Source organism: Phoca vitulina, unplaced genomic scaffold (assembly GCF_004348235.1).
Source record: "Phoca vitulina isolate PV1807 unplaced genomic scaffold, GSC_HSeal_1.0 scaffold116, whole genome shotgun sequence".
NCBI classification, from domain to species: Eukaryota; Metazoa; Chordata; class Mammalia; order Carnivora; family Phocidae; genus Phoca; species Phoca vitulina.
In genome coordinates, this window is record NW_022589819.1 from 508,022 (window position 1) to 535,668 (window position 27,647).

Consider the following 27,647-nt stretch of genomic DNA (forward strand, 5'->3'; position numbering starts at 1 on the left):
GTGTGTATGTATATATATCCACCCAGATACACCCAGTAGGGGGGCTGCCCAGGGCACTGGGATGAGAGGGGTTAACACGGAAGGACAGGACATAACTCTGGGCCGTGATTTTCTCAGATTCCCTCAGAGACCCAAGTGTCCGAGGTGTTGTCCTCCCTGCCCCTGCTAAATACTGGGCCTGGGGCCAGTTGCATTTCTTGCCTGTCACATGGTTTCCCGGCTGAGCTGGGCCAGGGGAGGAGCAAGGTCCAGAGTCAAATCTGCTCTAAGCCCTGGGTTGACCAGACAGAAGCAGGCAGACAGACGGGTCTGATCCCTCTTGGGTCCTCCAGCCATGAGGCTCCTCTGGGGGCTGATCTGGGTGTCCAGCTTCTTCGCCTTATCCCTGCAGAAGCCCAGGTCCTGGAGGAAGGACACTAGTGCTTGAGTGGGACAGGGCTGGTGATGGGAGAGCAGACATGGGTGACCTGATGGAGGAGCGAGGGATGGAGGGGACCGGGTGGTGCTGAATGTGGACCCCTTCTTGTTCTCCCTAGGTTGCTCCTGTTTTCACCTTCCGTGGTTCACCTGGGGGTCCCCCTCTCAGTGGGGGTGCAGCTCAAGGATGTTCCCCCGGGACAGGTAGTGACAGGATCAGTGTTCCTGAGAAACCCATCCAACTTGAATGCCTTCTGCTCCCCAAAGGCGGACTTTTCCCTCAGCTCAGAAAAAGACTTCATACTCCTTAGCCTCCAGGTAACTAGCCTCCACTCCCTTCTCTCTGCCTCTCACCGTGCTCCCCTCTGTCTTCTAAGTGTTTTGTCATCTCATTGGCCTCCCTCCCCTTCTCTTCTCCCCCCACTCCCCACACTGTTGCCTTTCCTGTTTCTATCTCCATCTCTGTCTTTTTCCTTCTACTCTGTTTCTGACCTGCTCCCCCTCCCTCTCCCTCTCCTCACAGATCTCCCCGAAAGATGCAGAGACCTGTGGCCTTCACCGCCTCCTCAGTGGCCCCGAGGTCCAGCTGGTGGCCCAGTCACCATGGCTGAAGAACTCTCTGTCCAGAAAGACAGACATTCAGGGCGTCAACCTGCTCTTCTCCTCGCGCCGGGGGCACCTCTTCCTGCAGACCGACCAGCCCATTTATAACCCTGGCCAGCGGGGTGAGTCGGGCCCCAGGGCCTCTACCTTTGGCTCCCAGCCTGCTCAAGGCATGTTTGGCACCCCGTAAGTGAGACAGCCTGAACGTGCCACACAGGAAGGCTGCTTGGCAAATATTTGTTGTCCTCCCCCTCGCTCCCTGGAAGCAGTGGGGGCTGAGGTCCACCCTTTGCAAATGGATTCCTGCTTACCTCTTGCTCTCCTCTCCCAGTTCGGTACCGGATCTTTGCTCTGGATCAAAAGATGCGCCCATCCACTGACACCCTTACGGTCACAGTAGAGGTGAGTCCCTGACCTCTGTGACCTTGATCAGCAGGGCTGCTGATCTGACCTCCCACCCGTGACCATGTCTACTCCCGCTGCAGAACTCTCATGGCCTCCGTGTGTGGAAGAGGGAAGTGTACGCTTCCTCCATCTTCCAGGGTGACTTCATGATTCCCGATATCTCAGAGTGAGCTCCCCTGACCTGGTGACGGCCCCTCCCATGCCCATCTCCCTTGGCTCTCTGCCTCTAGCACCCAGTCGACCTCCAGCCCTCCTCACAGCTCTGGTTTTCCCCCAGTCAGTCCTCTGGCTCTCTGTGGGCCTCTTGCACAAGCGGGCTGAGTCCCTCCCCTATTTGTAGGCCAGGGACATGGACGATCACAGCCCGGTTCTCAGATGGCCGAGACTCTAACAGCAGCACCCAGTTTGAGGTGAAGAAATATGGTGAGAGCTGGAGACAGTGCGGGACGAGCATCTCCTTTCCTAAAGGAGCTAGGGATAGAAGGGGGAGGCGGTGGGGGCAGGGCAGGGCCAGGGAGGTATAGGTGCCACAGCCCCGAGGGGAGGGAAGTCTTTGAAGCATCCTTTCACTAGTCTGACCTGCCACCCCTTCACCCTGGGTCAGTCCTTCCCAACTTCGAGGTGAAGATTGTTCCTGGAAAACCCTACATCCTGACAGCGCCTGGCATTCTCGATGATATCCAATTAGACGTCCAGGCCAGGTAACTCTCTGCCCCATGGGCACCCAGGGTTCCCCATTCGGTCTGAAGGAGCTGTGAAGCCCTGCCTCCCCTCGCCCCAGCGCCGCTCCCCCCCCCCCCCCCCCCAGATACTGGCCTTATTTCCTAGACCCACCCTCTTCCCACTCTCTCCCGGGGCAGGTACATCTATGGGAAGCCGGTGCAGGGGGTGGCGTACGTGCGCTTCGGGCTCCTGGGAGAGGGTGGCCATAAGACTTTCCTCCGGGGACTGGAGAGTCAGGCTAAGGTAGGAAGGAGGGTGGGGGCGTGGGGGAGGAGAGGGGGGTGTGGGGGAGGGAGGGGGCGACAAATCTCACCCCAGGCCCTGTTTTCTTTTTTGCCCCAGCTGGTAGACGGCCAGTGCCATATTTCCCTCTCAAAGGCTGAGGTTCAGGGTGCCCTGGAGAAGCTTCAGGTTAGCATCGCCGACCTCCCCGGGCTGCACCTCTATGTTGCAGCTGCCATCATTGAGTCTCCAGGTGAGAGGCTTCCCTGATTGTAACCCCAGCCCCCAGCCTCTGACCTCGAGCTGACCTCTGTTCTCCAGCATCGACACCATTCCCTGCTCTTACGCTCGTCTTGCACCCAAGGGCAGGACAGACCCAAGACACTGTCTCTCCCCAGCTGTGTTTCTGGGTGGTTTCAGGAGAAGATACCCCTTTCCCCGTCTCAATTTTTTTTTTCACCCACCTCTCCATCCATCCGGCAGACACGAGTTACATACCATTGGTGTACTGGGTCCCCTGCTGGCCTCAGCACACAGAGATGAATACAAGACGGCCCGTGCACTGACGAGTCTGAGGAGTTGAGTGTCTCGTGGGCAGGAAACACTCAAGCTCTCGTCTCCCCGGCTCTCCCGGGGCAGGAAACACTCAAGCTCTCATCTCCCCGGCTCTCCCGCTCCTCTCTCTGTGGCTCTCTGTCCTCCACCTCTCTCTGCCCCATCTCTTGCAGGGGGAGAGATGGAGGAAGCAGAGCTCACGTCTTGGCGTTTTGTGTCATCTCCCTTCTCCTTGGATCTTAGCAACACCAAGCGACACCTTGTGCCTGGGGCCCCCTTTCTGCTGCAGGTTTCCTCTGGAGGGGGTGGATGAGTGGGGGGTGGGGTGTTGTCAGGAGGGCATGGGGCCTCACTGAGCAGTCTCCTTTATCTGTCCCTCCCCCACTCACCTAGGCCCTGGTCCGAGACATATCTGGTTTCCCGGCCTCTGGCATTCCTGTCAAAGTTTCGGCCACGTTGTCTTCTGGATCTGCTTCTAGAGTCCAGTACCTTGAACAGAACACAGATGGGAGCGGTCAAGTCACTGTTCCCATCGTTACGTCGAAGTCCATCTCAGAAGTGCAGCTCTCGGTAGGTCCCACTCATGGGACAGGGTAGGGGAAGGAAAGAAAGGCTGGCCAGCCTCCTGAGAATCCACGTCCCGGGCTGGGGGAAGAAGCTGGGCCCGGGGTCCTTGCCATTGACCATACCCCTGCCCTGCCCCTCTTTCTAGGTATCTGCAGGCTCCCCTCACCCAGCCGTAGCCAGGCTCACTGTGAGAGCCCCACCCTCAGGACACTCCAGGTTTCTGTCCATTGAGCGGCCGGATCCTCGACCCCCTCGCGTTGGGGACACTCTCATCCTGAACCTGCGAGCTGTGGGCGTCAGTGAGGACAGCTTCTCTCATTACTACTACATGGTGCGCAGAGGCCAGGCTGTCGAGGAGGGAGGGCAGGGTGCAGGGTGCAGGGAGGATCTCAGGGAGGAGAGAGCCCTTGAGGTGGAGGGAACAGTTTCAGGATTGGGGGTGTACAGTGAAGAGGAAACCACTCTTGCCCCAGATCCTTTCCCGGGGCCGGATTGTGTCTGTGACTCGAGAGCCCAGGACGGACCTGACCTCAGTCTCCGTGTTTGTGGACCATCACTTGGTACCCTCCTTCTACCTTGTGGCCTTCTACTATCATGGGGGCATCCCCGTGGCCAACTCCCTGCGAGTGGATGTCCAGGCAGGGGCCTGCGAGGGCAAGGTAACTGGCATTCAGAGAGGTGGTGTGTCTGTGCGTTAGGGGGTCAAGAGAGAAAGAAGACAGAGTGATTGTGAGCAGGGCATGGATTTGGTTTGGGGTACGCTGAGGACGCACAGGGCTGAAAGCAGCTCTCCCCACTCTGACTGCCCCCTCCTCCCGCCTCTGCCAGCTGGAGCTGAACGTGGACAGCGTCAAGGAGTATCATCCTGGGGAGTTTGTAAGGCTCCACCTGCAAACAGACTCTCCGGCCCTCGTGGCGTTGGGGGCCATGGACACGGCTCTATATGCTGTGGGCGGGAGTTCCCACAAACCCCTCAACATGGGCAAGGTTTGTCTAGACCCTCCGTTCTCGCCAACCTTCCCTCCCTTCTGTGGCTCATTGTCCTGCTGTCCTGAGCCCAGGACCTAGCCCTGAGGTCTCAAGTTCCCCACAGACTGCCCCCTCCCCCCCCCAGGCTTCCCTCAAGCCCAGGCCCCTGTCTTCTCACCTGGAGCTGAGTGGCTGATCTGGTCCCTCAACTTGTCTGCAACATCCCGGCCTTTTCTTGCCAGGTCTTGGAAGTTATGAACAGCTATGACCTTGGCTGTGGTCCTGGAGGTGGGGACAATGCCCTTCAGGTGTTTGAGGCAGCTGGTCTGGCCTTTTCTGATGGAGACCTGTTAACCTCAGCCAGAAAGAGTGAGAACAGAGGTGGAAGGGGAGTTGGGAGGTGGGAAGATCAGGAAGGAGGAGGGGCCTCAGGGCCTAAGATGGAAAAAGGATTGGTGGGAAGGGCCAGGCCAGGGAAGGAGGGTAGGGAGGGGAGGTGAGAGGCCATACACCCTGCGCTTGGCTGCAGTCCTGCTTTCTACCAGGTCTGAGCTGTCCCAAGAAGAAAACCCGGAATAAGAGAAACGTGAACTTCCAAAAGGCGATTCACGAGAAGTGTGAGTTGTGGGTGCCCATGCAGCTCTCCACTTGGCCCAAGGGTCAGAGTGACAGGGTCTGCCTCTTGGCTGCGCTGCTCCTGAGTGAGCCCGTATATGGTATTTGGGGCCAGAGACCCAAGTTCTGGGGTTGAAGGTGGATGGAGGCTCTCTCCATTGGCCTCACCCGAGTTCCTGGTCTCTCAGGGTGAGTCCTTGTGTATCTAAGAGGTCCAGGTGGGAAATGAGATGTGTCTCCATGGGGTTCCCCTGTGCCTACCCTCGCCTGGCCCTGCAGTGGGCCAGTATGCTTCCCCAGAAGCCAGGCGCTGCTGCCAGGATGGGCTGACGAGGCTGCCCATGATACGCTCCTGCGAGCAGCGGGTGGCTCGGGTGCGGCAGCTGGCCTGCCGGGCGCCCTTCTTGTCCTGCTGCCAGTTTGCTGAGGACCTGCGCAAGAAGTCCCGCTCCAGGGGCCAGATGGGCCTTGCCCGAGGTGAGGCTCTCTGTGGGGCTGGGGGACAGGCAGGAGCCTCTGGAAGGGCAGAATGGTTCCCCTCCTCACTCCCCCTCCCCCCCCCACTATGGTCCCCTAGCTCTGGAGGTCCTGCAGGAGGAGGACCTGATGGATGAAGATGACATTCCTGTGCGCAGCTTCTTCCCGGAGAACTGGCTCTGGAGAGTGGAAAAAGTGGACCGTTTCCTCCAGTGAGGGGGTGTGGTGGGCCTGGCCTTGGCTCTGGGCTGTGTCTGGGGCCAGCCCAGGCTGTGACGGGGCTTCTTACCTTTCCCACTGCAGATTGTCCCAGATGCTCCCTGACTCTCTCACCACATGGGAGATCCATGGTGTGAGCTTGTCTGAAAGCACAGGTGAGAGGGCCCCTGCCTAGACCTCAGTCCACCCCGCCCCCTCCATCTCCCCCCGACCTAGGCTTCCTACTCAGCCCCTTGCTCTTCGTACTGGACTGGGGGCAGACCCCTGGGGGAGGCACGTGCTGGGGCAGGGAGGCTAGGAAGTGGAGGGTGGGGGGCAGAACTGGGTCACCCCCCCCGTCCCTCCCTCCTGGGACCCTGTGGCTGTGACACCCCAGGCCCCTGATCTCTGCCCCCTGTGCCACACCACCCCCCCATCTGCCAGGCCTGTGCGTGGCCACACCGGCCCGGGTCCGAGTGTTCCGTGAATTCCACCTGCACCTCCGCTTGCCTCTCTCCGTCCGCCGCTTTGAGCAGCTGGAGCTGCGGCCTGTCCTCTACAACTACCTGAATACAAATCTGACTGTGAGGCCCTGCGGAAGCCTGAGCACACGGGAGTGGGTGGGAGCTGGAGCAGCTGGGCGCGGGGGGGTGCCCAACCGGCCTGGGGCTCTGGCCATCCCCGTCTCCCTGCACCCAGGTGAGCGTCCACGTGTCCCCAGTGGAGGGGCTGTGCCTGGCTGGAGGTGGAGGGCTGGCCCAGAGTGTCCTGGTGCCTGCAGGCTCTGCCCGGCCTGTTGGCTTCTCTGTGGTGCCCACGGCGGCGGCGGCTGTGTCCCTGAAGGTGGTGGCTCGAGGGTCCTCGGACTTCCCTGTGGGGGACGCAGTGTCTAAGGTTCTACAAATTCAGGTGACTGGAAAAGCCCTAACTCCAGGCCCCCAAGCTCCCAGATTTACAACCCCCCCCACCGCCCCTGCCCCATACCCTCTCTGGTAGCCAGGGCAGAGTCCCAACACCCAAAACCAATGCCTTGGTCTGTTTACATCTTCTACAATTCTGATCCCACTCTGTCCCTGACGCTTGAAGTCCATGCCCTGGGGAGTACGCACTGGGAGGGGCAGGCCATAGTACCGTGTGACCCCTCACAGCCGTGCTTCCCCTGAGACAGAAAGAAGGGGCCATCCACACGGAGGAGATTGTCTATGAGCTCAATCCCCTGGGTGAGTGGCCCCCTCCTCCAGCCACCAGTGTCCTGATGGGGTCGTAGGTGGTGGGGGATGTGGGCAGCCAACCAGATGGCCAACTTCCCCCATCCCCGCCCCAGACCACCGAGCCCGGACCTTGGAGATTCCTGGCAACTCTGACCCCAATATCATCCCAGATGGAGATTTCAGCAGCTTTGTCAGGGTTACAGGTGGGCGTGTCCTCCGTCTCTTCCCAGGGGTGCCTCATTCATGTGGAACCCATGGACCCCTGTTTGATCCCATGGTCCCGTGGGTCCCCAGACCTGCTCTCTGATCCTCAGCCCTCCGTCTCCCCTATAGCCTCAGATCCATTGGACACTTTGGGCTCGAAGGGGGTCTTATCACCAGGAGGCCTGACTTCCCTCCTGAGGCTTCCCCAGGGCTGCGGGGAACAGACCATGATCTTACTGGCCCCCACACTGGCTGCTTCCCGCTACCTGGACAAGACCGAGCAGTGGAGCACACTGCCTCCCGAGACAAAGGACCACGCTGTGGATCTGATCCAGAAAGGTTCTGGGCACAGGGGCAAGCAGGCGTGGGGCTGGGAGAGGGCAGTTCAAGGCAGAGGGGCAGCCCAACTAGCTAGAAGGGAGAAGGAAGGGGGCACCTGTTGGGAATGGGGAGTGTGGCCTCGGGTACACATGGTGGGAGAGTGAGTGTTGCCTCAGCAGCTGCCTCTTGTCCCCAAGGCTACATGCGGATCCAGCAGTTTCGGAAAACAAATGGTTCCTACGGGGCTTGGTTACATCGGGACAGCAGCACCTGGTGAGGTTGGGAGAATGTTTCTGGGTCTCTGAGGGGGGCCAGGGCTGCGGGAGGGGGCAGAGCCAGGTACGGTGGGAGGGCGAATAACCAGGTGCCTGGGCAAGTGGGGATGTGTCCCCTATGGGGACTGGTCACTGTCCCCAGCCATCCCTCCCTCCCCACCAGGCTCACGGCCTTTGTGCTGAAGGTACTGAGTGTGGCCCAGGAGCAGGTGGGCGGCTCACCTGAAAAGCTGCAGGAGACGGCCAGGTGGCTGCTGACGCAGCAGCAGGCCGACGGGTCGTTCCAGGACCCCTGCCCAGTTTTACACAGGGCCATGCAGGTTCGGGGCTGGGAGGCCGGACAGAGGAGCCCAGGTGGGAGGGCGCTCCCTGCCCCTCCCTGCTCCTGGCTGACCTCTTCTTTTTTACCCCCTTCAACTAGGGGGGTCTGGTGGGAGATGACGAGAATGTGGCGCTCACAGCCTTTGTGGTCATCGCCCTTCAGCATGGTCTGGCCATCTTGCAGGATGACGTTACAGAGCAGTTGAAGCAGAAAGTGGTAAGGGTACCTGGGTGTCTGCCCTTTCCTGGCCCCCAGCTTCCTCCCTTTCTCCCCAGGAACCCAGGTGTCCAGCTCTCTGACCTTCCTCCCCACTTTCTCCTAGGAAATCTCCATCATCAGAGCAAACTCCTTCTTGGGGGAGAAAGCAAGTGCTGGGACCCTGGGTGCCCATGCAGCTGCCATCACGGCCTATGCCCTGACTCTCACCAAGGCTTCTGAGGACCTGCGGAACGTTGCCCACCGCAACCTCATGGCGATGGCCCAGAAGACGGGGGGTGAGAGCCAAGGGGGTCCTGGCAATGAGCCTGGGCCTTGGGGGACCTGGGACCCCTGAGTGTGCCCAAAGGGAGAAATCGAATGAAGACCTCAAGAAGGAATGAAAGCATAAGCAGGGATAATTGGGGTAGAATCGGGAGAGCCCAACACGGGGAGCGTCAGAGGGCCAGGCAACTAGGGCCCAACCCCCGCCCCCATTCACCTGTGGGTCTCCCTTCACTTCCAGATAACCTGTACTGGGCCTCAGTCCTTGGTTCTCAGAGCAATGCCGTCCCACCAACCCTGGCTCCTCGAGGCCCAACAGACCCCATGCCCCAGGCCCCGGCCGTGTGGATCGAAACCACAGCCTACGGCCTGCTTCACCTGCTGCTACGGGAGGGCAAGTCAGAGATGGCTGACCACGCTGCAGCCTGGCTTACCCACCAGGGCAGTTTCCAAGGGGGGTTCCGCAGCACCCAGGTAGGGGCTGCCCGGGGGCTCTGGGGGTGGGTGGTCCCAAGACTGAGGGCCTGAGTGCCAGCTCACCTCTCCAGGACACAGTGATGGCCTTGGATGCTCTGTCTGCATACTGGATTGCTTCTCACACCCCCGAAGAGAGGGGGCTCAACGTGACTCTCAGCTCCATGGGCCGCAGTGGGTTCAAGTCCCATGAGCTGCATCTGAACAACCACCAAATTCAGGGGCTGGAGGAGGAGCTGCAGGTGAGCCACGCCTTCACCTGGCTTGCCATACCCCTCGGGCCTATGGTGGCCAGGCCGGAAGCCGACCCCGGGCCCCCCCCACCCTTGTGGAATCCCCATGGCCATTTGGCCTGATGTCCTTGTGGGAAGACCAAGTATGCCACGTGACCTGGAGAAAGTCACCTAACCTCTGAGCTTCATTTTTCTCATCTCAAAATTAATACATGCAGAGTCTACCCAACAGGGATTTTAGGAGGCTGAAGGGAGGTGGCGCACATGGAGGTGTCAGCTTTGTGAGCGTGTGAGGTGGGAGAGGAGGAGAGGTTGTTTTCAGGGAGGAGGTGGATTGGAGCAACTGCGTGCCCTTGTGTGCCCTCTGACATCCCTTTCCGTTCTCTGTTCCTGCAAGTTTTCCTTGGGCAGCAAGATTAACGTGAAGGTGGGAGGCAACAGCAAAGGGACCTTGAAGGTGAGAGCCAGCGGCACTGGACACCTGGGACCCAGCATGGAGGGGCCGTGGTCTTGAGTGGGAGGCCTGAGGGCGGAGATCGTGGGGGAGGGGGGAGGGGGAGATGCCCCCGGGGTGGGCGGCCCCCTGCTGTTCTGGGGGTTCCCCCTCACTCTGATCTCTGCCCTCTCTGGGCACCTGTCCTCTCCTTTTCCCCTGTCAGTGCTGATGGCATACACACCCAGCACCTCAACCCAGGCCTCTCTCCTGAGCCACAGGCCCCACGTGTCACACAGCACCTCAAACCCCTTCTTCCTCCTGGGTCCCCTCATCTGACCGACAGGGCCCCTTCCCCACAGGAGCCCAGCCGCTGCTCTGGAGGCCACCTTCGTGTGCCCATCCCAGCCCTTCCTTATGGCCCCGGCAGCTTCTCCTCCACTCCCCTGCTGCCTGGGGCCCTTGTCACTTGTTTCCTAGACTCTGCTAAGACAGTGTTAGAACTTCTCCCTCCCCCGTGTCTCACCCCTCTGATCCACTGTGCACACTGCCGTGAGGTCAGCCTGCTGGACACCGGTCAGACTAACCCTGGAGAAAAGTCAGACTCTTCCACCCACCTGCCTGGCCAGACAAATCCACGAATCTACACAGATCTCCTTGCCTAGAATGTCCTTCCCCTCCTTCTTCCCAAGTGACAAACTCATTCTTCTGCAAGCTTTGGCCAGAAGCCTTTCCTGAGCTTTCCATTCCAGCCTCTTCTGGGCCCCGTGTAGAGTGCTCGCCCCTGAGGGCAGGCCCCTGCCCCCGTCTCGCCGGCTAATGCAGCCCCATGGGCCGTCCACATTTATGGACTGGTCAGGAGGGATGAGAGGGGCTGAAGGCCTGGAATCCCTCAGCCCAGGCGATGGCCCAGGTGTGGCCCTGGAGAAAGGTCTGGGCCCCACATGTCCCCTGTTCTTGCCCCTTGTTGAGTTAGATCCTTCGTACCTATAACGTCCTGGACCTGAAGAACACGACCTGTGAGGATCTTCAGATTGAAGTTACCGTCACGGGCTACGTTGAATACACAAGTGAGTGTTGGGGCCGGAGGTCGTGGGGCCCCAAGGGGGCCGGTGCCAGCAGCCAAGCCACACCACCATCCCTGTGCAGGGGAGGCCAACGAGGACTACGAGGACTATGTGTATGAGGACCTTCCAGCCAAGGACGACCCAGGTGCCGGTTCCCAGACTGTGACGCCCCTGGAGCTGTTTGAGAGGCGGCGGAACCGCCGCAGGCGGGAGGCCCCCGGGGTGCCCGGCGACCAGGAGTCCAGAGTGCAGTACACCGTGTGCATCTGGTGAGTGTGGGGGGCTGTGCCCGACACGGGGTGCTGCCGGGCCCGGAGACAGAGGCAGGGCAGAGGCCGGGGCTGGGCGTCTGCGACTCAGAGCGGGTGGGCCCTGGACGTGTCTCTCTGCAGGCGGAGCGGCAAGGCGGGGCTGTCGGGCATGGCCATTGCTGATATCACCCTCCTGAGCGGATTCAGCGCCCTGCGTGCTGACCTGGAGAAGGTGCGGCCAGCGGCCCAGGGGGGGTCCCTTGTGCCCCCAGGAGCCCAGCTCCATCCCTGAAGCTCTCCCAGCCGCTGAGTCTGGTCTTGTGCGGGGCCCGGGGCCACCTCCCTGTCACCATCTGTCCTTCCCCACAGCTGGCCTCCCTCTCTGACCGCTACGTGAGTCATTTTGAGACCGAGGGGCCCCACGTCCTGCTGTATTTTGACTCGGTGAGCAGGGAGGGGAGACACGGGGAAGGACGACCCTGGGTTTACTGAGCACGGCTGACCTGAGAGAGAACTTGAGATGTGAGCAGGGAGACAGGACGAGAGTGTGCCAGAGCAGAGGGGGGCAGGCCCGGGAGGCCGCCCTGCCTGCGGGGTGATGGGGCCGAGCCCCAGATGCAGCTCGGGGCTTGTGCCGGTCCGCAGGGAAGGACTCGAGGGTGAGCCATTCATAAAGCTGAATTTACTGAACTTGAGGGCTGCTTTTGTTGTTCGTCGTTGACCTTCCTTCGTTTTTTTGGTTTTTGTTTTTGATACTGAAGTGTATTTTCTTTTATAAAGTGATGATGGTCATAGATGAGTGGCTTGCCATTATTTGGCTAAAACAAAGAATCATCAACCCTCAGATGACCTTCAAACATTTTTTAAGCATTAGCTGTAATCTCTTGGAGAAAATGTGAAAAAGATGTGTTAATACTATAACACCTTTAGCCAGGTGTGGGGGTGTCGAGGAAGGCCCCCCCCGCCCCGCCCAGCGCTTGCAGAGGGGCCAGACCCCGTTAGCCTGAGAAGCCAGGCAGAGGAGTTTCGTTGAACACAATGGAAGATGAGAAGCCAGGAAGATTTTGGGCAAGGAGTTGACTTAAGCAGCGGGGCTCGGGAAGGAAACTGGCAGGGTACCGGGCTGGACCGGACCAGTGTGGGCGTGAGGAGGGGGGTCTGGGCCTAGGCCGTGAGCTGCAGGGTCAGGGAGGACGGGCGAGTGACAGCACCTGCCATTATGTTATGACACATAAAGGGGGGCCCGGGTGCATTGGTGACGAAGCAAGGCCTGGGGGGTTTGGGCTTCGAGGGGCAGGCAGAGTGAATTTGGAGAACTTACACGGCCGCAGTAATCCTACTGCAAGAATGAAGCTGAGTGTTTAATAATCTCAACGTCTAATTTAATAGTTTAATAATCATCAGCCTGGAAGGGTTTGGTGAAAGCCAAGGAGCGGTTGAGACCTCCTCAGGGGAGCGCAGAGGACCGGAGAGCCAGGGCCAGGGACTGCGCCTCTGGGAAGGAAGAAAAGGGGTGGTCAGGCATGACGAGGTCAGCACCAGGGATGGCCGGAAGCTAACACTGAGCTTAGAGAGTTTCGTGCAGAACGTGTCCATGATGTGAGACTCTGCCCAGGGCACTGGAGCCTGGGACGAGGTCACTGTCTGGCAGTGACATCAGCAGAGACCTCGGGGAGCAGTTTTTAGAGTTCCGGCGGCCGGAAGGTACTAGCATGTGAAAGACACTGAAGATAAGACCAGAGACAGGTCAAGGAGATGCAGCCCAGTGGCCTGCAGGGCCCAGGGGGTGCGCCCTGACGTCTCCTCCCCGCCCCTGCCAGGTCCCCACCTCCCGGGAGTGCGTGGGCTTCGGGGCCATGCAGGAGGTGGCCGTGGGGCTCGTCCAGCCGGCCAGCGCGGCCCTGTATGATTACTACAACCCCGGTGAGCCCTTGGGGGGCACTTGGCAGGTTTGGAGTAGGTGTCCCCATATGGGACATCAGGAAGTGGGGCAGTGCCGGGTGGCAGGGATGTCCTGTGGCTCCTTGGGACGGGGGAGGCACTGTTGGGGGGGGGGGCGTGCGCTCTAACTGCCCTTTCTCCTCCAGAGCACAAATGTTCTGTGTTTTACGGGGCCCCCACTAAGAGCAAACTCTTGTCCACACTGTGCTCTGCTGACGTCTGCCAGTGTGCTGAGGGTGAGAGCCGGGGCTGGGGCGGGAAGCCGGTGAGGCTGGGGCGGGAGGCCGGTGAGGCCGGGGCCTACGCGGGCTCATCCGTGTTGGCCCCCCCCGCCCCCCCGGCAGGGAAGTGCCCTCGGCAGCGCCGTGCCCTGGAGCGGGGGCTGCAGGACGAGGCGGGCTACAGGATGAAGTTTGCCTGCTACTACCCCCGTGTGCACTACGGTCAGTGTGCGCCCCCCCCCGCCCCGGGCTCTGCACTTGGGCCGCGCCCCGTGACCGCAGGTGGAACAAACCCGTGCTCCCTTCTCTTGAACGCCCTCGTAGGCTTCCAGGTGAAGGTCCTTCGAGAAGATGGCAGAGCTGCCTTCCGTCTCTTCGAGACCAGAATCACCCAAGTCCTCCACTTCAGTATGAAGGGAACGGATGGGCCGGTGGGGCTGGGGGACAGAGGGGGCCGAGGTCAGGGTTTGCAGCCCAGCTGCCCAGGATAGTGGACGTTCGGAGGCTGAGCTCAAAGCCCCTCAGCCTCTTGGAGGCTCTGGGCTTGGCCATCCATCGAAAAGCAGGCATACGTCTCCGTGAGGCGCAGTGAGGGCTCGATGAGAGGCTCCGGGCCCAGCCCCCAGCCCCCACTGGCCCTGTACCTTCCATTCGCCTCTGACAACTCCTGCGCCCCTCATCCTCTCAGCCAAGGACACCAAGGCCACTGTCCGTCAGACCCGCAACTTCCTGGTTCGAGCCTCTTGCCGCCTTCGCTTGGAACCTGGGAAAGAGTACTTGATCATGGGTCTGGATGGAGCTACCTTTGACCTCAAGGGGGAGTGAGTTCTCCGGGCCCCTGTCGCTTGCTCTCCTCCCACCTCGAGAGGGAAGGGATCCCCAGCATGCAGACCCTGGCCCGCCAGAAACCAGGCGCCCATCCCCCCCAGCCGTGCTGACTGCCCTTTTGCCTCCGCAGCCCCCAGTACCTGCTGGACTCGAATACCTGGGTGGAGGAGATGCCCTCTGAACGCCTGTGCCAGAGCACCCGCCATCGGGCAGCCTGCGCGCAGCTCAGCGACTTCCTCCAGGAGTACGGCACTCAGGGGTGCCAGGTGTAAGGGCCGCCCCCCGCCCCCCCCCACCGCCCGGGGATGCCCAGATGGTCGCAGTGCCTGTGCCCCCGGACACGGCCCGGGCAGGCCCAGGGACTCAATAAAGGCCTTTGGCAGCAGAGCGTCAGTGTGTGTCTCCAGGATTGAGAGCAATGCCCCACGCACCCCGCCAGCTTCTGAGGCCAGGGTTTGCGTCATTTTGGGCTCCCAGAGCCTGGGTGACCCTTGGGGGTGTCACTCCCAGACGATTCCCTGGGAGCTCAGTCCATCCTAGAAGCGCCCTGAGCGGACCCGTGACCCCACAGCCTGCACCCCAAGGCTCCGGCGCCACAGCGAGGCCTCCCTCCACGGCCCCGCTGTTGCCGGTCCCTGCGGCCTCGGGCGTGGCTTGAGCTGAGCCTAACGCCGCCACCCTTTCGGCCACGCGTCTCCCGCTCTGCCCCTGTGCGGCTGGGTGTTCTCGGGTCTCCGGCCTGTAGCTGACGTCTGGTTTCTTGGAAGCAGACAGTTGCCTCTTGATCTCCTTACCAGTGGTTAGGGAACTTTCCCCGAGTTGCGCCATGACTTCAGGGTGGGGTTTGATACACCGAGGAAGCCGCTGTTCTACCGGGTCCACCCTCCCCACCTGCCTGCCTCGCTCTCCCCCGTTCGGTGGCCCCCGCTGGGTCTCCAGGGCTGACTAGAAATCCAGCTAGAGAAGTTGGCCGAGATCGGTGTTGACGGGAGCGGAGTCCGTGCACCACCCTGCCAGCCGATCGGACGGCTTCAGTCTGTGGGGCTCTCCCTCCATGCCATGCCCTGTGCCAGGTCCCCGTCCCCGAAATGTGTGCTGTTCAGGAGCTGCCTGGTCCTGTGGGGCACCCGACCGAATCTGGGGGCAGGGAGAAGGGGAGGGCTTCCCGGAGAGGTGACCTCTGACTTGGGTTCTGAAAGCTGAGGCGTCACGCATAGAGAGTGGGGGTAGCTGAGGGCCTGTGAGGCAGACGGGCAGAGAATATGAAAGGCCCAGAGGTAAGGGGGCAGGACCGAGCCCATCTGGGGGCACTGCATGTGATTCCACCGTGTCCGAGATTCGGATTTGGAGGTGGGGTGGGAGAGCTGGGGCTGGCGGCGTAATCAGGTCAGTTGAGGAAGGTTGGTTCACAATCAGGCCAGCTTTCCGGGTCACTGTTCTTTCCAGTGGAGCCCCCTCCCATGCCGTGCAACTCAGAGAGGTTCTGTGTTCCCGAGGCTCCCCGGGACTATTGTCTCCATGGCCCTGCGGCGACCCGTCACATCTCTGTCCCCGAAGCTGGCCAGCATGGGGTGGCCGAGAGCCATCTGTGAGAGCCAGGCACTCAGCTGCAGTCGTGGCAGGACACGGCCTGGGTCTGGGAGGTCAACTGTGAGGCAGGGGGTTAGCGGTGGCTGCCTAACCCTCGAAGTGCCGCCCCTGCTCTCTCCCTCCCAGCCCCGGGCATGGGTCCAGGCCGAGCCCGACCTCTCCCACCAGGACCCCCAGCAGTTACTCCTCAAGCTGGTGGGTGGCACAGCCAGCACCTCGACTCAGGGCCTCCAGCCACATAGCCTGTGCACTCTGGGTAAAGCTCGGGGCGGCGGGGGCAGGTCTACCCACTCCTGGGTGCCGGGATCAGTTTACAGAGCCAGGCATGGGGAGTTGGGGGGTGATGTGCGCTTTAGGTCACCTCCGATCCCTCTCTCCCACCCCCAGGCAGCCCAGATCTCTCACTAAGCACTGTCACCCCTTTGGCACGATCTCTCCGAAACCTCCTTTGAGCCTCTCAGCTGCCTCCTCATCCATGAAAGTGGTTCCTGATTGCCCTACCTGGTCCAGTGGGACCCCAGCCCTTACGGCAACAGCTCGCAGGATAGGGCTGGACCTCCTGATCCCACTGTGGCTCTCGGGCTCCTTCCTGGGGACTTTGGCATCGGTAGGGGGCATGTTCAGTCCTGCCGGGAACCCTCTCGACCTGGGGCTGGGCCTGTGGACTCTGACGCTGGAGGCAGTCCCATCCCGCCTGCAGCTGGGAACACAAGCAGCAGGGGCAGAGGGAGAGGGGAGAGGGCGGGCGGCAGACGCGGAGGGGGAAGGAGCCAAGAGTGAGGAGTTGGCGCCTCTCTGCAGCTTTGGCCTCCCCCATCCCTGGCTTCCAAGGCCACCGAGGCCCCCTCTCCTGCTCTCTTCAGTTCTCTGAGATGCCCCCGTATTTGTACAGTAATTCCTCTTTCTGGCTCAAGCCAGCTCGAGTTGGTCGCTTTCCTTTGCAACCAAAGAGTATATCGAGTACTAGTAAGAGCTCCAAACCGGGGGCCATATCGCTCTTCATCTTCTTCAACTTTTGAGATGGGAATGGGGCACGGTTAATAGTTACACTGGGCCTACAGGTATAAACTGGGGTGCTCCAGGCAGACCAGGCCATCCGGTCACCCTGTCTGTAAGTTGAAAACACGCAGGCCACTTTCATCCCCTTTCGCCCTCAGGCAGTCCTGGAGGGCTGGTGAGGCAGGGCAGGCGGTTGTCTCTCCCAGATAAAGCAGGAAGCTCGTCCAAGGTGGGGTGGCAGTGGGAGAGGGCTCAGGCCCGAGGGCGGCCGCGTTCTCCTGCCTGGCTGACGCGAGGCCAGGAAACCGATCCTGGCTGCGGGAGAAAGGTCACGGCCGCATCCCCCTTCCTTTCTTCTTGATGGATGAAAGGCCGGTTCTTTGACATGTGGACTGCCCAAGGCCAGGGGGGACTGGTGCCCCTCCAGGATACGTGGGCGGGGCAGTGGGCAGGGAGCCGACGGAAGGAGTCAGAGCAGCAAGATGGGTGCAGGGGCCGCCGACACTATAAGTGGCCCAGCCAGGGCCTTGCCCGGGGCTCTGGCCATGCTCCTCCTCGGGCTGCTGCTGCTGCCCGTGCTGGCTGGCGCCCGCCTGCTGTGGCACAAGTGGAAGCTCCGCAGCCTCCACCTCCCGCCTCTTGTGCCCGGCTTCCTGCACCTGCTGCGGCCCAACCTTCCCCTCTACCTGCTGGGTCTGACCCAGAAACTGGGGCCTGTCTACAGGCTCCGCCTGGGGCTGAGAGGTGCGTCTGCCCCGGCCCCCCTCCCCCGCCCCCGCCACGGAGGGGAGGAGGGGTCCCCTCCCTGCTGACGCCCCACTTTGGCCCTCCCCCAGATGTGGTGGTGCTGAACTCCAAGAGGACCATCGAGGAAGCCATGATCAGGAAATGGGTGGACTTTGCCGGCAGACCCCAGACAGCGTCCTGTAAGGGTCGGGGCGGTTCTCGAGGGAAGAAACGGGCTGGCGGAGGCAGGGGAGGTCAGGCCCGTGGCTTCCGTGGTCAGCTCGACCCCTCTCCTACTCGCAGATAAGCTGGTGTCTCAGCACTACCAGGACCTCTCCCTCGGGGACTACTCCCTGCTCTGGAAGGCTCACAAGAAACTCACCCGCTCAGCCCTGCTGCTGGGCCTCCTCGACTCCACAGAGGGGCTGGTGGAGCAGCTGACCCAGGAGTTCTGTGAGGTGAGGGTGCACTCCCACAGTCGCCCCCGCCCGCCTCCCCTGTCCCGGCAGCTCCCTGGCCCGGCCCGGCCCGTTTAGTCCCAGCCCCTTCTCTGCAGCGCATGAGAGCCCAGGCCGGCACCCCTGTGGCCATCCAGAAGGAGTTCTCTTTCCTCACCTGCACCATCATCTGTCACCTCACCTTTGGAGACCAGGTCAAGGTTCCCTGCCCTCCATATGCTGGGGCCCTTCCTTGGCCCCTCCCTGACTCTCTCTCTGGTCCTGAACTGAAACGATTCCCTCTTTTTTGGGGGGGGGCAGGAGGACACCTTAGTACATGCCTTTCATGATTGTGTCCAGGACTTGATGAAAACCTGGGAGCACTGGTCCGTCCAAATCTTGGACATCGTTCCCTTTCTCAGGGTGAGGAGGTGGAGCCCAGACTCGCTGGGTCCTGGGAGAGAGAGGGGCTGGGGGGGGGGGGGGGGGGGGCGCCCTTCCCGGGGGGGCCGCGGGGGGGGGGGGGCGGGGGGGGGGGGGGGACAGGCTTCCTTGCCTGGGGCTACACCATCTTGCTCCCTGCCCCAGTTCTTCCCCAACCCAGGCCTCCGCAGGCTGAAGCAGGCCTTGGAGAACAGGGACCACATGGTAGAGAAGCAGCTGAGGCAGCACAAGGTGGGAAGGCTGTGCGTCCCCGGCGCCCCCGCAGCCCACAGCCTGGGATCCTACTGCCCCAGAGCTGGGCAGGTTCTTCAGCATCCCACCGGTCCGGGGCCCGTGGCTCCCGAGAGCCTTCTCGCCAAGCCAGGCGCTGAGGCCGGGCCCTCCTCCCCTCCATAGGAGAGCATGGTGGCAGGCCAGTGGAGGGACATGACTGACTATATGCTCCAACGAGTGGGCAAGCCAAGAGCAGGGGAGGGCCGCGGACAGCTCCTTGAAGGACACGTGCATATGTCTGTGGTGGACCTGTTCATTGGTGGCACTGAGACCACGGCGACCACCCTCTCCTGGGCCGTGGCCTTCTTGCTTCACCACCCTGAGGTGCACCCTGGGGGTGGCCTGGCTGGGGCCCCGGGACCTCAGCTCACTGCCCGCCCCCCCCCCCCGCCCCCAGCGTGCGAGGGCTGTGTTCACCCGGGGGCTGGCTTCTCCTGATCGGCTTGGACACTTGCGGGGGGGCGGTTTGCTCCAGGGGGCGGTTCAGGGTCCCGGCCCCAGACACCAGGCTTGCTCCCATTTCCCAGATTCAGCAGAGACTGCAGGAAGAGCTGGATCGTGAGCTGGGCCCTGGAGCGTCAGGCTCCCGAGTCCCATACAGAGACCCCGCACGGCTGCCCTTGCTCACGGCCACCATCGCTGAGGTGCTGCGCCTGCGGCCCGTCGTGCCCCTGGCCTTGCCGCACCGCGCCACGCGGCCTAGCAGGTGGCTCCCGAGGGCTGGGGATGAGTGGGGCCAAGCCGGGGCTGGGGGGGTGGGGGGGAGGGAGGGGTCCTGGCAGGCCTCTGACTCCACCCTCCCCTCAGCATCTTGGGCTACGACATCCCCGAGGGCACGGTTGTCATCCCCAACCTGCAAGGCGCCCACTTAGACGAGACGGTCTGGGAGCGGCCACACGAGTTCCGGCCGGGTGCGTGGCGGGGAGGGCGCCCACGGCGTGGGGGCGCCAGAGGCCGGTCCCCGCGGCTACAGAACCCCGGGTTCTGTCCTTGTGCCCACAGATCGCTTCCTGGCCCCCGGCGCCCGCCCCAGAGTGCTGGCCTTCGGCTGCGGGGCCCGCGTGTGCCTGGGGGAGCCGCTGGCGCGCCTGGAGCTGCGCGTGGTGCTGGCGCAGCTGCTGCGGGCCTTCACGCTGCTGCCGCCCGCCGGCGCCCTGCCCTCCCTGCAGCCCCGGCCCCGCGGCGGCGTCAACCTCACCGTGCGGCCTTTCCAGGTGCGGCTGCAGCCCCGGGGCGCAGGGGCCCGGGCGCCGGGCCAGCACCCGTGACAGGGCGGGACGCACGCCGGCCGCACGCATGCCTCAGTTTCCCCTTTTATTACTCCCCGTACAAACCCCTGCCCTCCCCCCCTGTAAACATGGTGCTGTGAGATCGCAGATGGAGAAGGCTCCCTCCGGTGGCTGGATGGTCACAGTGGCCCCGGGCTCTTCTCTGAGCGCGACCCCTCAGTGCTCGGCAGTCATTCTGGGGCGCCCGAGAGGCGAGCGGCGGTCAGCCTCCCTGGGCCGCTGGGGGCCGGTAGCTTCTTGGCCTCAGCTTCATTTCCGTGAAGGGCACAGAGAACTCGAAGCCCTTCCAGTAGTACCAGCTCACCCCCTGGGAGAGGAGATGTCGAGACAGAGTCAAAGCCACACATCCCATCTGCTCCCACCCCTGCCCCTCTGGGGAGATGGTTCCCAGAAATCAACCCCTCTCCCACCCCCCACCGACTTCATGATCCTCAACTGCCAAGGCCTGAGGCTTCATCTGAGCTGGCCCTCTACGTCCAATAAATCGTGCTCATATCTCCCTCAAGATAACTTGGTGAGATTGGCATTATTGTCCCATTTCACAGATGAGGGTCCTGAGGCACCAAGCGGCTGGGGAGCTTGTCCTGTCGCACCCCAGCGGGGTGAACCCCCCCGCCACCGCCCAGCTCGCTGCTGCCCCCCAGGCCCCTCACCTGGTGGTCCACTGTGCTCCCGTAGAGCCCGTTGAGGTTGGCGTAGTGGCAGTTCTTGTACCACCAGGCCCCGTGGTACGACACAGCGCAGGAGATGAGCAGGTTGTTGGGGTCTCGATCCCGGGCAGAAAAGACACTGCCACTGTGGTAGCTCATGGAGTCGCCTGGACAGGTGTGAGAGGAGCAGTGAGGGCCTCCCCGCCCCCTGCCCCACCTCCCCACCCGCCCCCCGGCCCGCCCCTAACCTGCCGTGCCGTGGTAGCCCTCCAAATGAAGGCGGTAGTACTGGGCCGCCGAGTCGACCCGGAAGGAGTCGTACTGCGCGAACACGGCCTCGTCCCCAGCCCGCAGGTCCACGCGCATGGAGTAGTCGCCCGCGTCTGTCAGGCTGTGCAGGGCCTCATTGCCTGGGGGGAGGGACAGTGCTCTCCTCAGGGTCCTGGTGTCCACAGGGCCTCCGTCCCTTCCCTGGCCCCCAGCCCTGTGAGGCACTGACCCAGCCAGAACTCCCCGGAGATGTTGCCAAAGCCGTGGGCGTAGTCCTCCCAGTCCCTCCAGAAGTCCGTTTGTCCGTCCATGCGGCGCTGGAACACCTGGGAAGCGGGCGGAGGCACCATCGGCCTATGGCTGCTGGCACGGCAGCCCCTGCCCCGGGCAGACCCCTGGGCTTCCGTGTGCCACCCACCAGCCAGCCGCCCCCATCGGTCTCCATGTCACAAAACACGTCCAGGGGCCGCTCGCGGTTGCCATTGAGGAAGATGGTGGTGGCCCTTGAGGTGCGGGCTCCGTTCTGCATCTCCTCCCCACAGTCCCGAGGGAAGGGGATCGGAAGTCCACCTGGGGAGAGGAGAATGAGAGGCCGGTCCTTTTCCCAAACCCTAGACCCCTGCTGCCCGCTCAGCCCCTGACCAAATTTGTCCCAGTGCCCAAATACCAGTGGTGAAGGAGGTGGACACAGGCGGTGTGAGGCTCTCGCCCCACATAGCCCGGAGCCACACGCTGTAGGGGGTGGAGGGGAAGAGGCCCAGGAGCTGGTGAGAGGTGACCCCTCCTGGGAGCAGGATCTCCTGTGGACAGACGAGGAGCAGGTCAGGGGACGGGGAGCCCCGCCGCGAGAGGCAGAGGAGGGGGCAGCACTTCCTGGAATGGAACCTGGGAGTGAGGGAGGGATGGGGGCACCTGGGTCTGTTCACCAGGGGTGTTGAAACTGAGCAGGTAGCTGGTTGGAGGGACTTGGGGCTCTGTCCAAATGAGCAGGGCCGTGCGGGGGGTCACTTCCTTGGCCTCCAGGTCCTGGGGGGCCTCCAACCCTGGGAGGGGAAGATGGGAAGAGAAGATGGAGACAAGGCCCATCCTAGCTCCCTGGAACCTCCCCTCCCCCCGTCACGCACACCTCCCAGGCTGCACCTGTGGTGAAGGTGATGCTGGCTGGGGAGGTGACGTTGGGGCCCCGAAGACCACGCACGGTCGCTGTGTAGTTGGTGTGCAGCTCCAGGCCACTCAGAGGGTACTCCACCGCACTGCCCGGGGCTGAGGCCTGTAGTGAGGGGGCTGGGAGTGGGGTGAGCATCAGCATCTGCCCCCCTTCACCCTGCCGGAGCCCCTCCCCCCCAACAAGTCCCCGCCAGAGGCCTCAGCCCCGCTCACCCCCTGAGGCTGTGACACGGACGTTATACTTGTCCACAGGGGCCTGGGGCGGCTTCCAGTGCAGCAGAGCCGATCCCTCCGTCAAGTTCAGCGCTCGAAGCTGAGTGGGGCCGTCAGGAACTGGGAGAAGGGAGGGGGCTCAGAGCTGTCCCCTGCCCGCCTCTTCAGCCCTCACCTTCCCAGGCTCCGCTGGCCTCTGGTCCACAGTTCAAGCCTCTCACGCCTTCCCTCTTCCCCATTCATTCTCCCCCCACCTCCTGCCTGGGGCCTAGTCCATCTTACCTGTGGTGAGGAAGCCGGTGAGAGGCTCACTCTCCTCAAAGCCACGGACAGAGACCACGGTCACCTCATAGTGAGAGCCCGGGCTCAGCCCCTTGAGTTTCCGGGTCTGCGTGCGGCCATCCACCCGCACACTCCGCGGCTCGCCTGCAAACACAGTGGCCTCGGCAGTTTGCCCCGGGAAGCAAGCAGGGTGAGCAGGGCGCAGGGAGCAGGAGAGGTGAGGGCAAACGAGGACACGGGCAAAAGGGTGTCACCTCCATCTGCCAGCTGGTAGGAAACTTTGAAACTGTCCACTCTGGATGCTGGAGGCATCCAGCTGACCTGGGCCGAGGTTTCCCCGATTTCGCTGAACTGAAGGTCACGGGGGCTTTCCAGAACTGCGGGGAGGGGTGTGCCGAGGAACGTGGGTGAGGGCACGGGGCAGGGAGGCTGCCACCCCAAGATCCCCACCCCTGCCTCTTCCTGGGCCCCTGCTCCCCACCCCTTTCCTCTAGACCCAGGAGAGGAAGTCTCTGTAGACGCCTCCCAGCCCTGCCCCACTCACCAAGCTCCCCTCTGGCTGAGGCACTAGGTCCCGCCCTACAAAGTACAGAGACCCCTCACTTCGGGGCAGCACACGAAGGTGCCCACTGTGGGGCCTCACCTGGGCTGAGGGTGCGGGCCGTGCCCTGGATGCTGTCGGCCTTATGGGGCCCACGCAGCCCATACAACGTCAGGCTGTACAGGGTCCCCGGGTGCAGGTCCCGGAGCACGGCGGAGCGCCGCGACCCCGGCACTGTCAGCTCCCGCTGCTGCAGGGGACGCAGGTGCGGCTCCAGGGTGCTTGGGGATGGGACCCCGAAGCGGAGCAGGAAGGAGTCAAAGGCCTCCGACGGGGCCTCCCAGTCGAGCCGCAGCGAACTGGTGGTCACATCGGTCACCGACAGCTGGGACAGGCGGGGCCCTGGCTCCCCTGGGGTCAGGCCGGCAGGAGCAGGCCCTGCACAGAGCGGGTGGGAGACAGAAGCACACCACCTCCGTGGCCTGGGGCAGGGCTCTGGCACCGCCCCACCCCGGCCCCGAGTTTCTCCTCTGTGAAATGGAGCTAACGAGGGGCGGGCGCTCCCAGGTAGGACCCATAGTGAGCAGGTGTGCGTAGAGCCGAAGGCTGCTGGGGCACCCTTCCTCCTTCTGGGGCCCTCCTCATGTTCTTTCTCTACAGTCAGCACGTCTGGGCACCCCCGTTAGCCCTGTCGGTCCCAGTCCAGAGGTGGGTGAGGCCTAGATAGAGGGCCCTGGCCTGCCGGTACCTGTGGTGCCCTCGGCCGAGACAGGCCCCAGGCGCTTCCCTTCGTGGAGGCCGTAGAGGAAGAACTTGTAGGCAGTGCTGGGCTCCAGGCCTGACACTTGCACCTTGTTCTGGTTGCCGCCCACGAGCAAGGCCTGGGGCTGCCCGTCTGTGTCCTGATACTGGACCACGAAGGACTCAAAGGGGCCCTGGGCCACACTCCATGAGAGGCGCAGGGAGTCTGGGGTTATGTCGCTCACTGCCAGTGTCCTTAGCTGGGGCCCTGCGGGGGGCTCGGGGGCCTCTGTGGCTGGGCGCCAGGGGGCTGCGTGGGAGAAGCCCAGGGGAGAAGCTGAGCAGGAGGGGAGCGAGGCTCTTCTGGCACCTTCCTTCCTGTGAATCTGCCATTTCCCTGCCCTGGCACTGAGTCCTGCCACCTCTGGGCCCCTTGGAGCGCCAGCACTGTGGCCCCATCACCCCTCTGTGGGATGGCTTGCTGGGTCCGTCCCACACTCGCTTCCCTTTCTCCACCTCCACGGCCTCTCGTGCCTCACCTCGGGGTGCTGGCCACTCCCTAGGGGAGGGTGTCAACACCTCCCGCGGAGGAGGCCACTCCTTCAGCGCCCCTCGCCTATGTCCTTCTCCAGTTATTTTCCATTTGAGAGAAAAGGCTCCTGACTCATCCACAGGAGGGGGTTTGCCCCCATCTGGTAAGAGCCGCCTCAGGAGAGGGACGGGGTGGGGGTTGGGAGGCCTGGGGCCGCTGTCAGGGCCTTGCCCTGCGCCTGCCTCCACGGACTCCTTGGTTACCACCGAAGCCGGCCGAACCGCACTTCCCTTCCTTCCCGAGCCCTGGGCAGGCCTCCTTATGCCCCAGGCCCGCTCCTGTTGTCCCTTCAGGCTCCTGCTCACCTGCCACTCCCAGGACGGAGATGGGGCCCAGGCGCTGTCCTCCGTGGATCCCATACAGCAGAAACTTGTATTGCCTGCCAGGCTCCAGGCCCTCTATGGTGACTTCCTGCTGGTCTTTGGCCACAGGCACTGCCCGGGGCTGCCCAGCTGGGTCCCTGTACTGGACTACAAAGGAATCAAAGAGGCCCTGGGCCACCGTCCATGAGAGGCGCAGGGAGTCTGGGGTCTCATCTGTCACTGTCAGCTCCCCAAGGCGGGGTGGGTGCTCCAGGGGGGCTGTAGAGAGAGCGGGAGGGGAAACTCTTAGTCAAGAGCTACCTCTACCCCAGCCCTGGCAACTTCTGGGAGGCATGAGGGTCTAGGAAAGGGTCCCTGCAGTGTGGCTTCAATCTGCCCAAAGGAAGGGCAGTGAGCAGCTTGATCTCTCCTCCGGAGGCCACTGCCCTAAATCCTTCCTGCCCCCACTCCCTCCCTGCTGTTATCAGGGTGCAGTAAATGCATAAAAGATCACCTTGTGAGATAGGGCCCCTGGGGGTGTAGAGAAGGGCCTCAGTTTCTCCCTGGCCCCTGACCCCCTGAGCAGGGATGCGGCTGGAGCCCAGAAAGGCTCCCGGAGCGTATCTGGGTTGTCAGGGAGACACCCCCAAACACTGAGAGCTGGGCTGGGCAGCCAGCCAAGCTGATGGGCTCCCAGAGCTTGGCTATGACCTCCCCCTCCCTTGCTATCAGCCCGGGCCATCCTTCTACCCACTTCCTCAGCCCTGCACTACCACCCCTGGACCAGGGCAGCAGGGTGGGGCAGCACTGGGAGAATGGAGGGCAGAACGCAGAAGAGACTTGCCTCGGTGGGGATGGGCGCTGGCTGATGGGGTCAGAGAAGCCTGTATCCACTCCCCATAATGGGGGCTTAGGGAAGAGAATTATGCAGTCTCAGGGTCCCAGGCCCCAACTGACCCTGTGCTCCATCCCCATCCGGCCAGGATGACTCACGGTCCTGGGAGTGGGATAAGGGTCAGTGACCCACCTCCACCCTTTCCTCAGGGGGCTGAGTAATGGGCACAATGACACCAGATTTTTCCATAGTCTTTCTGCAGCCAAACCCTTCCATATTTTCCACCTCCTGCCTCAGCTGGGACGGAGGGAAGAGGATGGGAACATTTACGGAGTGCTGATCGTATTTATTATGCCTACGCAGGTACGGAAACTGCGGTTCGAGGGAAGGAAGTGGCTTGTCCGTGGCCACACCACCGGCAATCGGAATTTGAACACAGGTCTGCTTGGCTCCAAAGACTGGATTCTTTTTATGACATCGAGCAGTCAGTGAATGAGGGAATAATGCATGTAACATACTTAGAATAGTGCCTGGCGTGTGACCGAGACTCAGTAAATGTTTGCTTTTGCTGCTGCAAAGGCTGAGGCTGGAGAATAAAGGCTGGAGGCATGGATAGGCCGGGGGGCGGCCAGCTCTGGGGGCACGATAGGAGGCAGCTCTAGAGAAGGTGTGGTGGAGGGCTGGGGCTCGGCTGGGGCTCACCCGTCTTTGCCTCCACAGAGACTGGGCTGCGTCTCTTCCCATCCTGAAGTCCGTAGAGCAGGAACCTGTACTTCCTGCTGGGCTCCAGGCCGGGCACGGTGACCTCGCGCTGGTCTGCGGCCACGGGCACCACCCGGGGCTGCCCGTCCCTGTCCTTGTACTGGACCACGAAGGAGTCGAATTCACCCTCGGGGACCGCCCACGAGAGGGTCACGGAGTCCGGGCTCAGGTCCGTCACTGTCAGCTCCCCGAGGCGGGGAGGTTTCGTGTCTGAGACTGCAGAAGAGAGAGAGGTGTGTGGAGAGTGACAGAGACTGACAGAGCTTCCTCAGGGTGTTGCGGCTCTGGGAGCTGGTCTTGGGAGCTGGGACGGGGTGGCTGGGCCACATGGCAGGAGGTGGGGCAGCAGAGGAGTAGGGACGAAAGACGAGCCAGGGAAGAAGGCAGCGTCTGTCAGGATGGAGGAAGAGCAGAGAGAAGGACGAGAACGAGGGCTAAGCGGGGAGCTCTGGACCTGGATTTCACCGGGCCTGGTACATAAACAGGTGCGGAGGCCCTGCCGCGGGAGTGTGGAGCATAGAAACAGGAAAGTCTGACTGTCGCCACAAGGGGGCGAGGCACACCCAGGAGGCCCTAGCGCCAAAGGTGGCCTCCCGCCTCCACTCACGCGTCTTGGCCTCTGCAGACACTGGGCCGTGGCGTTTCTCATCCTGGAGGCCGAAGAGGAGGAACTTGTACTTGCGGGCCGGGTCCAGGCCCGAAATGCTGATCTCACGGAGGTGCCCACCCACAGGCACCGCCTGGGGCTGGCCCTGCACATCCTTGTACTGGACCAGGAAGGAGTCGAAGGAGCCCTGGGCCACCGTCCACGACAGGCCCACTGTGTCGGAGGCCACGGCTGCCACAGCCAGCTCCCCCAGGCGGGGTGCCACAGGGCGCTCTGCAGGCAGGGAGGCTGGAACAGAGCACAGGAGGCTGAGGGGTCAAAGGCAGGACCCTTCGCCAGAGAGGGCGTGCTTTCCCCAGACTATGAAGAAAATGCTTTGTAACAAGCTCTTCTAAAGTGCCTGATGTGTCGCCAGCACGGCGGTAAGCAGCTCACACAGCAGCACACGTGCCCCTCACACGACACACGAGCTACGCGCCGTTAGTATCATCCTCCCCATTTTGCGAGGGTCTGCGGCGCAGAGAAGTTAAGAAATGTTCGTGAATTTACAGTCAGTACATGCAGAGCAGGAATCAAACCCAGAGAATCTGGTTCTGCAGCCACGTTCTGAGCCACTAAAATACCCCGTTGGGGAGCCTGAGGAGCCCATATATGAATAAGCAAGTTTAAGAACACAGGCAAAATTTATGAAGCACAGGGTACATGCCAACTGACCGAGAACACAGTCTCCATCAAGCTCACTCAACTAAAGGATGAGGCAGGATCATTAGTGCCATATGGGAAAGGAGACGGATCTAAAGGACCATCTGTGAGGAGTGCTGAGATCCAAACGGGAAAGCAAGAGAAAATGGAAGGAGACCTTGGGGACAGGTCCCCGCCCCCACTCACCGGTCACGCCCACGGTGGACACGGGGC

At 62.3% G+C, this 27,647-nt stretch overlaps 3 protein-coding genes across 3 annotated transcripts in view; 2 read left to right on the plus strand and 1 right to left on the minus strand.

Annotated features, from left to right (window-relative positions):
* The first annotated feature begins 95 nt into the window (after positions 1-95).
* Positions 96-14,396, plus strand: LOC116628217 (complement C4-A-like). The gene is made up of 41 exons (XM_032398423.1): positions 96-399; positions 537-735; positions 941-1,142; positions 1,352-1,422; positions 1,506-1,591; positions 1,766-1,848; positions 2,030-2,126; positions 2,286-2,391; positions 2,491-2,623; positions 3,099-3,214; positions 3,319-3,495; positions 3,638-3,823; positions 3,966-4,151; positions 4,321-4,479; positions 4,704-4,830; positions 5,007-5,078; positions 5,356-5,553; positions 5,654-5,765; positions 5,857-5,927; positions 6,196-6,335; positions 6,451-6,660; positions 6,920-6,971; positions 7,076-7,165; positions 7,296-7,505; positions 7,685-7,760; positions 7,926-8,082; positions 8,184-8,300; positions 8,407-8,578; positions 8,806-9,038; positions 9,113-9,280; positions 9,669-9,728; positions 10,681-10,774; positions 10,854-11,040; positions 11,164-11,254; positions 11,392-11,466; positions 12,843-12,945; positions 13,110-13,199; positions 13,308-13,406; positions 13,509-13,592; positions 13,873-14,005; positions 14,143-14,396. Exons 1-41 carry the CDS (start codon positions 335-337, stop codon positions 14,282-14,284), a joined length of 5,229 nt encoding a protein of 1,742 aa, XP_032254314.1. The 5' UTR covers positions 96-334; the 3' UTR covers positions 14,285-14,396.
* A 2,694-nt stretch (positions 14,397-17,090) lies between these two features.
* On the plus strand, positions 17,091-20,273 carry LOC116628274 (steroid 21-hydroxylase). The gene is made up of 10 exons (XM_032398503.1): positions 17,091-17,345; positions 17,438-17,527; positions 17,631-17,785; positions 17,884-17,979; positions 18,086-18,187; positions 18,353-18,439; positions 18,605-18,805; positions 19,009-19,187; positions 19,289-19,392; positions 19,484-20,273. The coding sequence occupies exons 1-10, from the start codon at positions 17,147-17,149 to the stop codon at positions 19,747-19,749; spliced, it is 1,479 nt and encodes a 492-aa protein (XP_032254394.1). The 5' UTR covers positions 17,091-17,146; the 3' UTR covers positions 19,750-20,273.
* Positions 19,783-27,647, minus strand: part of TNXB (tenascin XB) — a 33,957-nt gene continuing 26,092 nt past the window's right edge. Inside the window, 17 exon segments of the mRNA XM_032398504.1 lie at positions 19,783-20,077; positions 20,424-20,587; positions 20,669-20,830; positions 20,920-21,016; positions 21,109-21,260; positions 21,358-21,490; positions 21,603-21,733; positions 21,831-21,974; positions 22,071-22,190; positions 22,353-22,496; positions 22,607-22,729; positions 22,996-23,331; positions 23,642-23,944; positions 24,532-24,807; positions 26,066-26,341; positions 26,733-27,020; positions 27,621-27,647. The exon segment at positions 27,621-27,647 is cut by the window's right edge and continues 4 nt beyond it. Of these exon segments, the coding sequence (XP_032254395.1) occupies positions 19,973-20,077; positions 20,424-20,587; positions 20,669-20,830; positions 20,920-21,016; positions 21,109-21,260; positions 21,358-21,490; positions 21,603-21,733; positions 21,831-21,974; positions 22,071-22,190; positions 22,353-22,496; positions 22,607-22,729; positions 22,996-23,331; positions 23,642-23,944; positions 24,532-24,807; positions 26,066-26,341; positions 26,733-27,020; positions 27,621-27,647 (2,981 nt within the window). The 3' untranslated portion in view covers positions 19,783-19,972.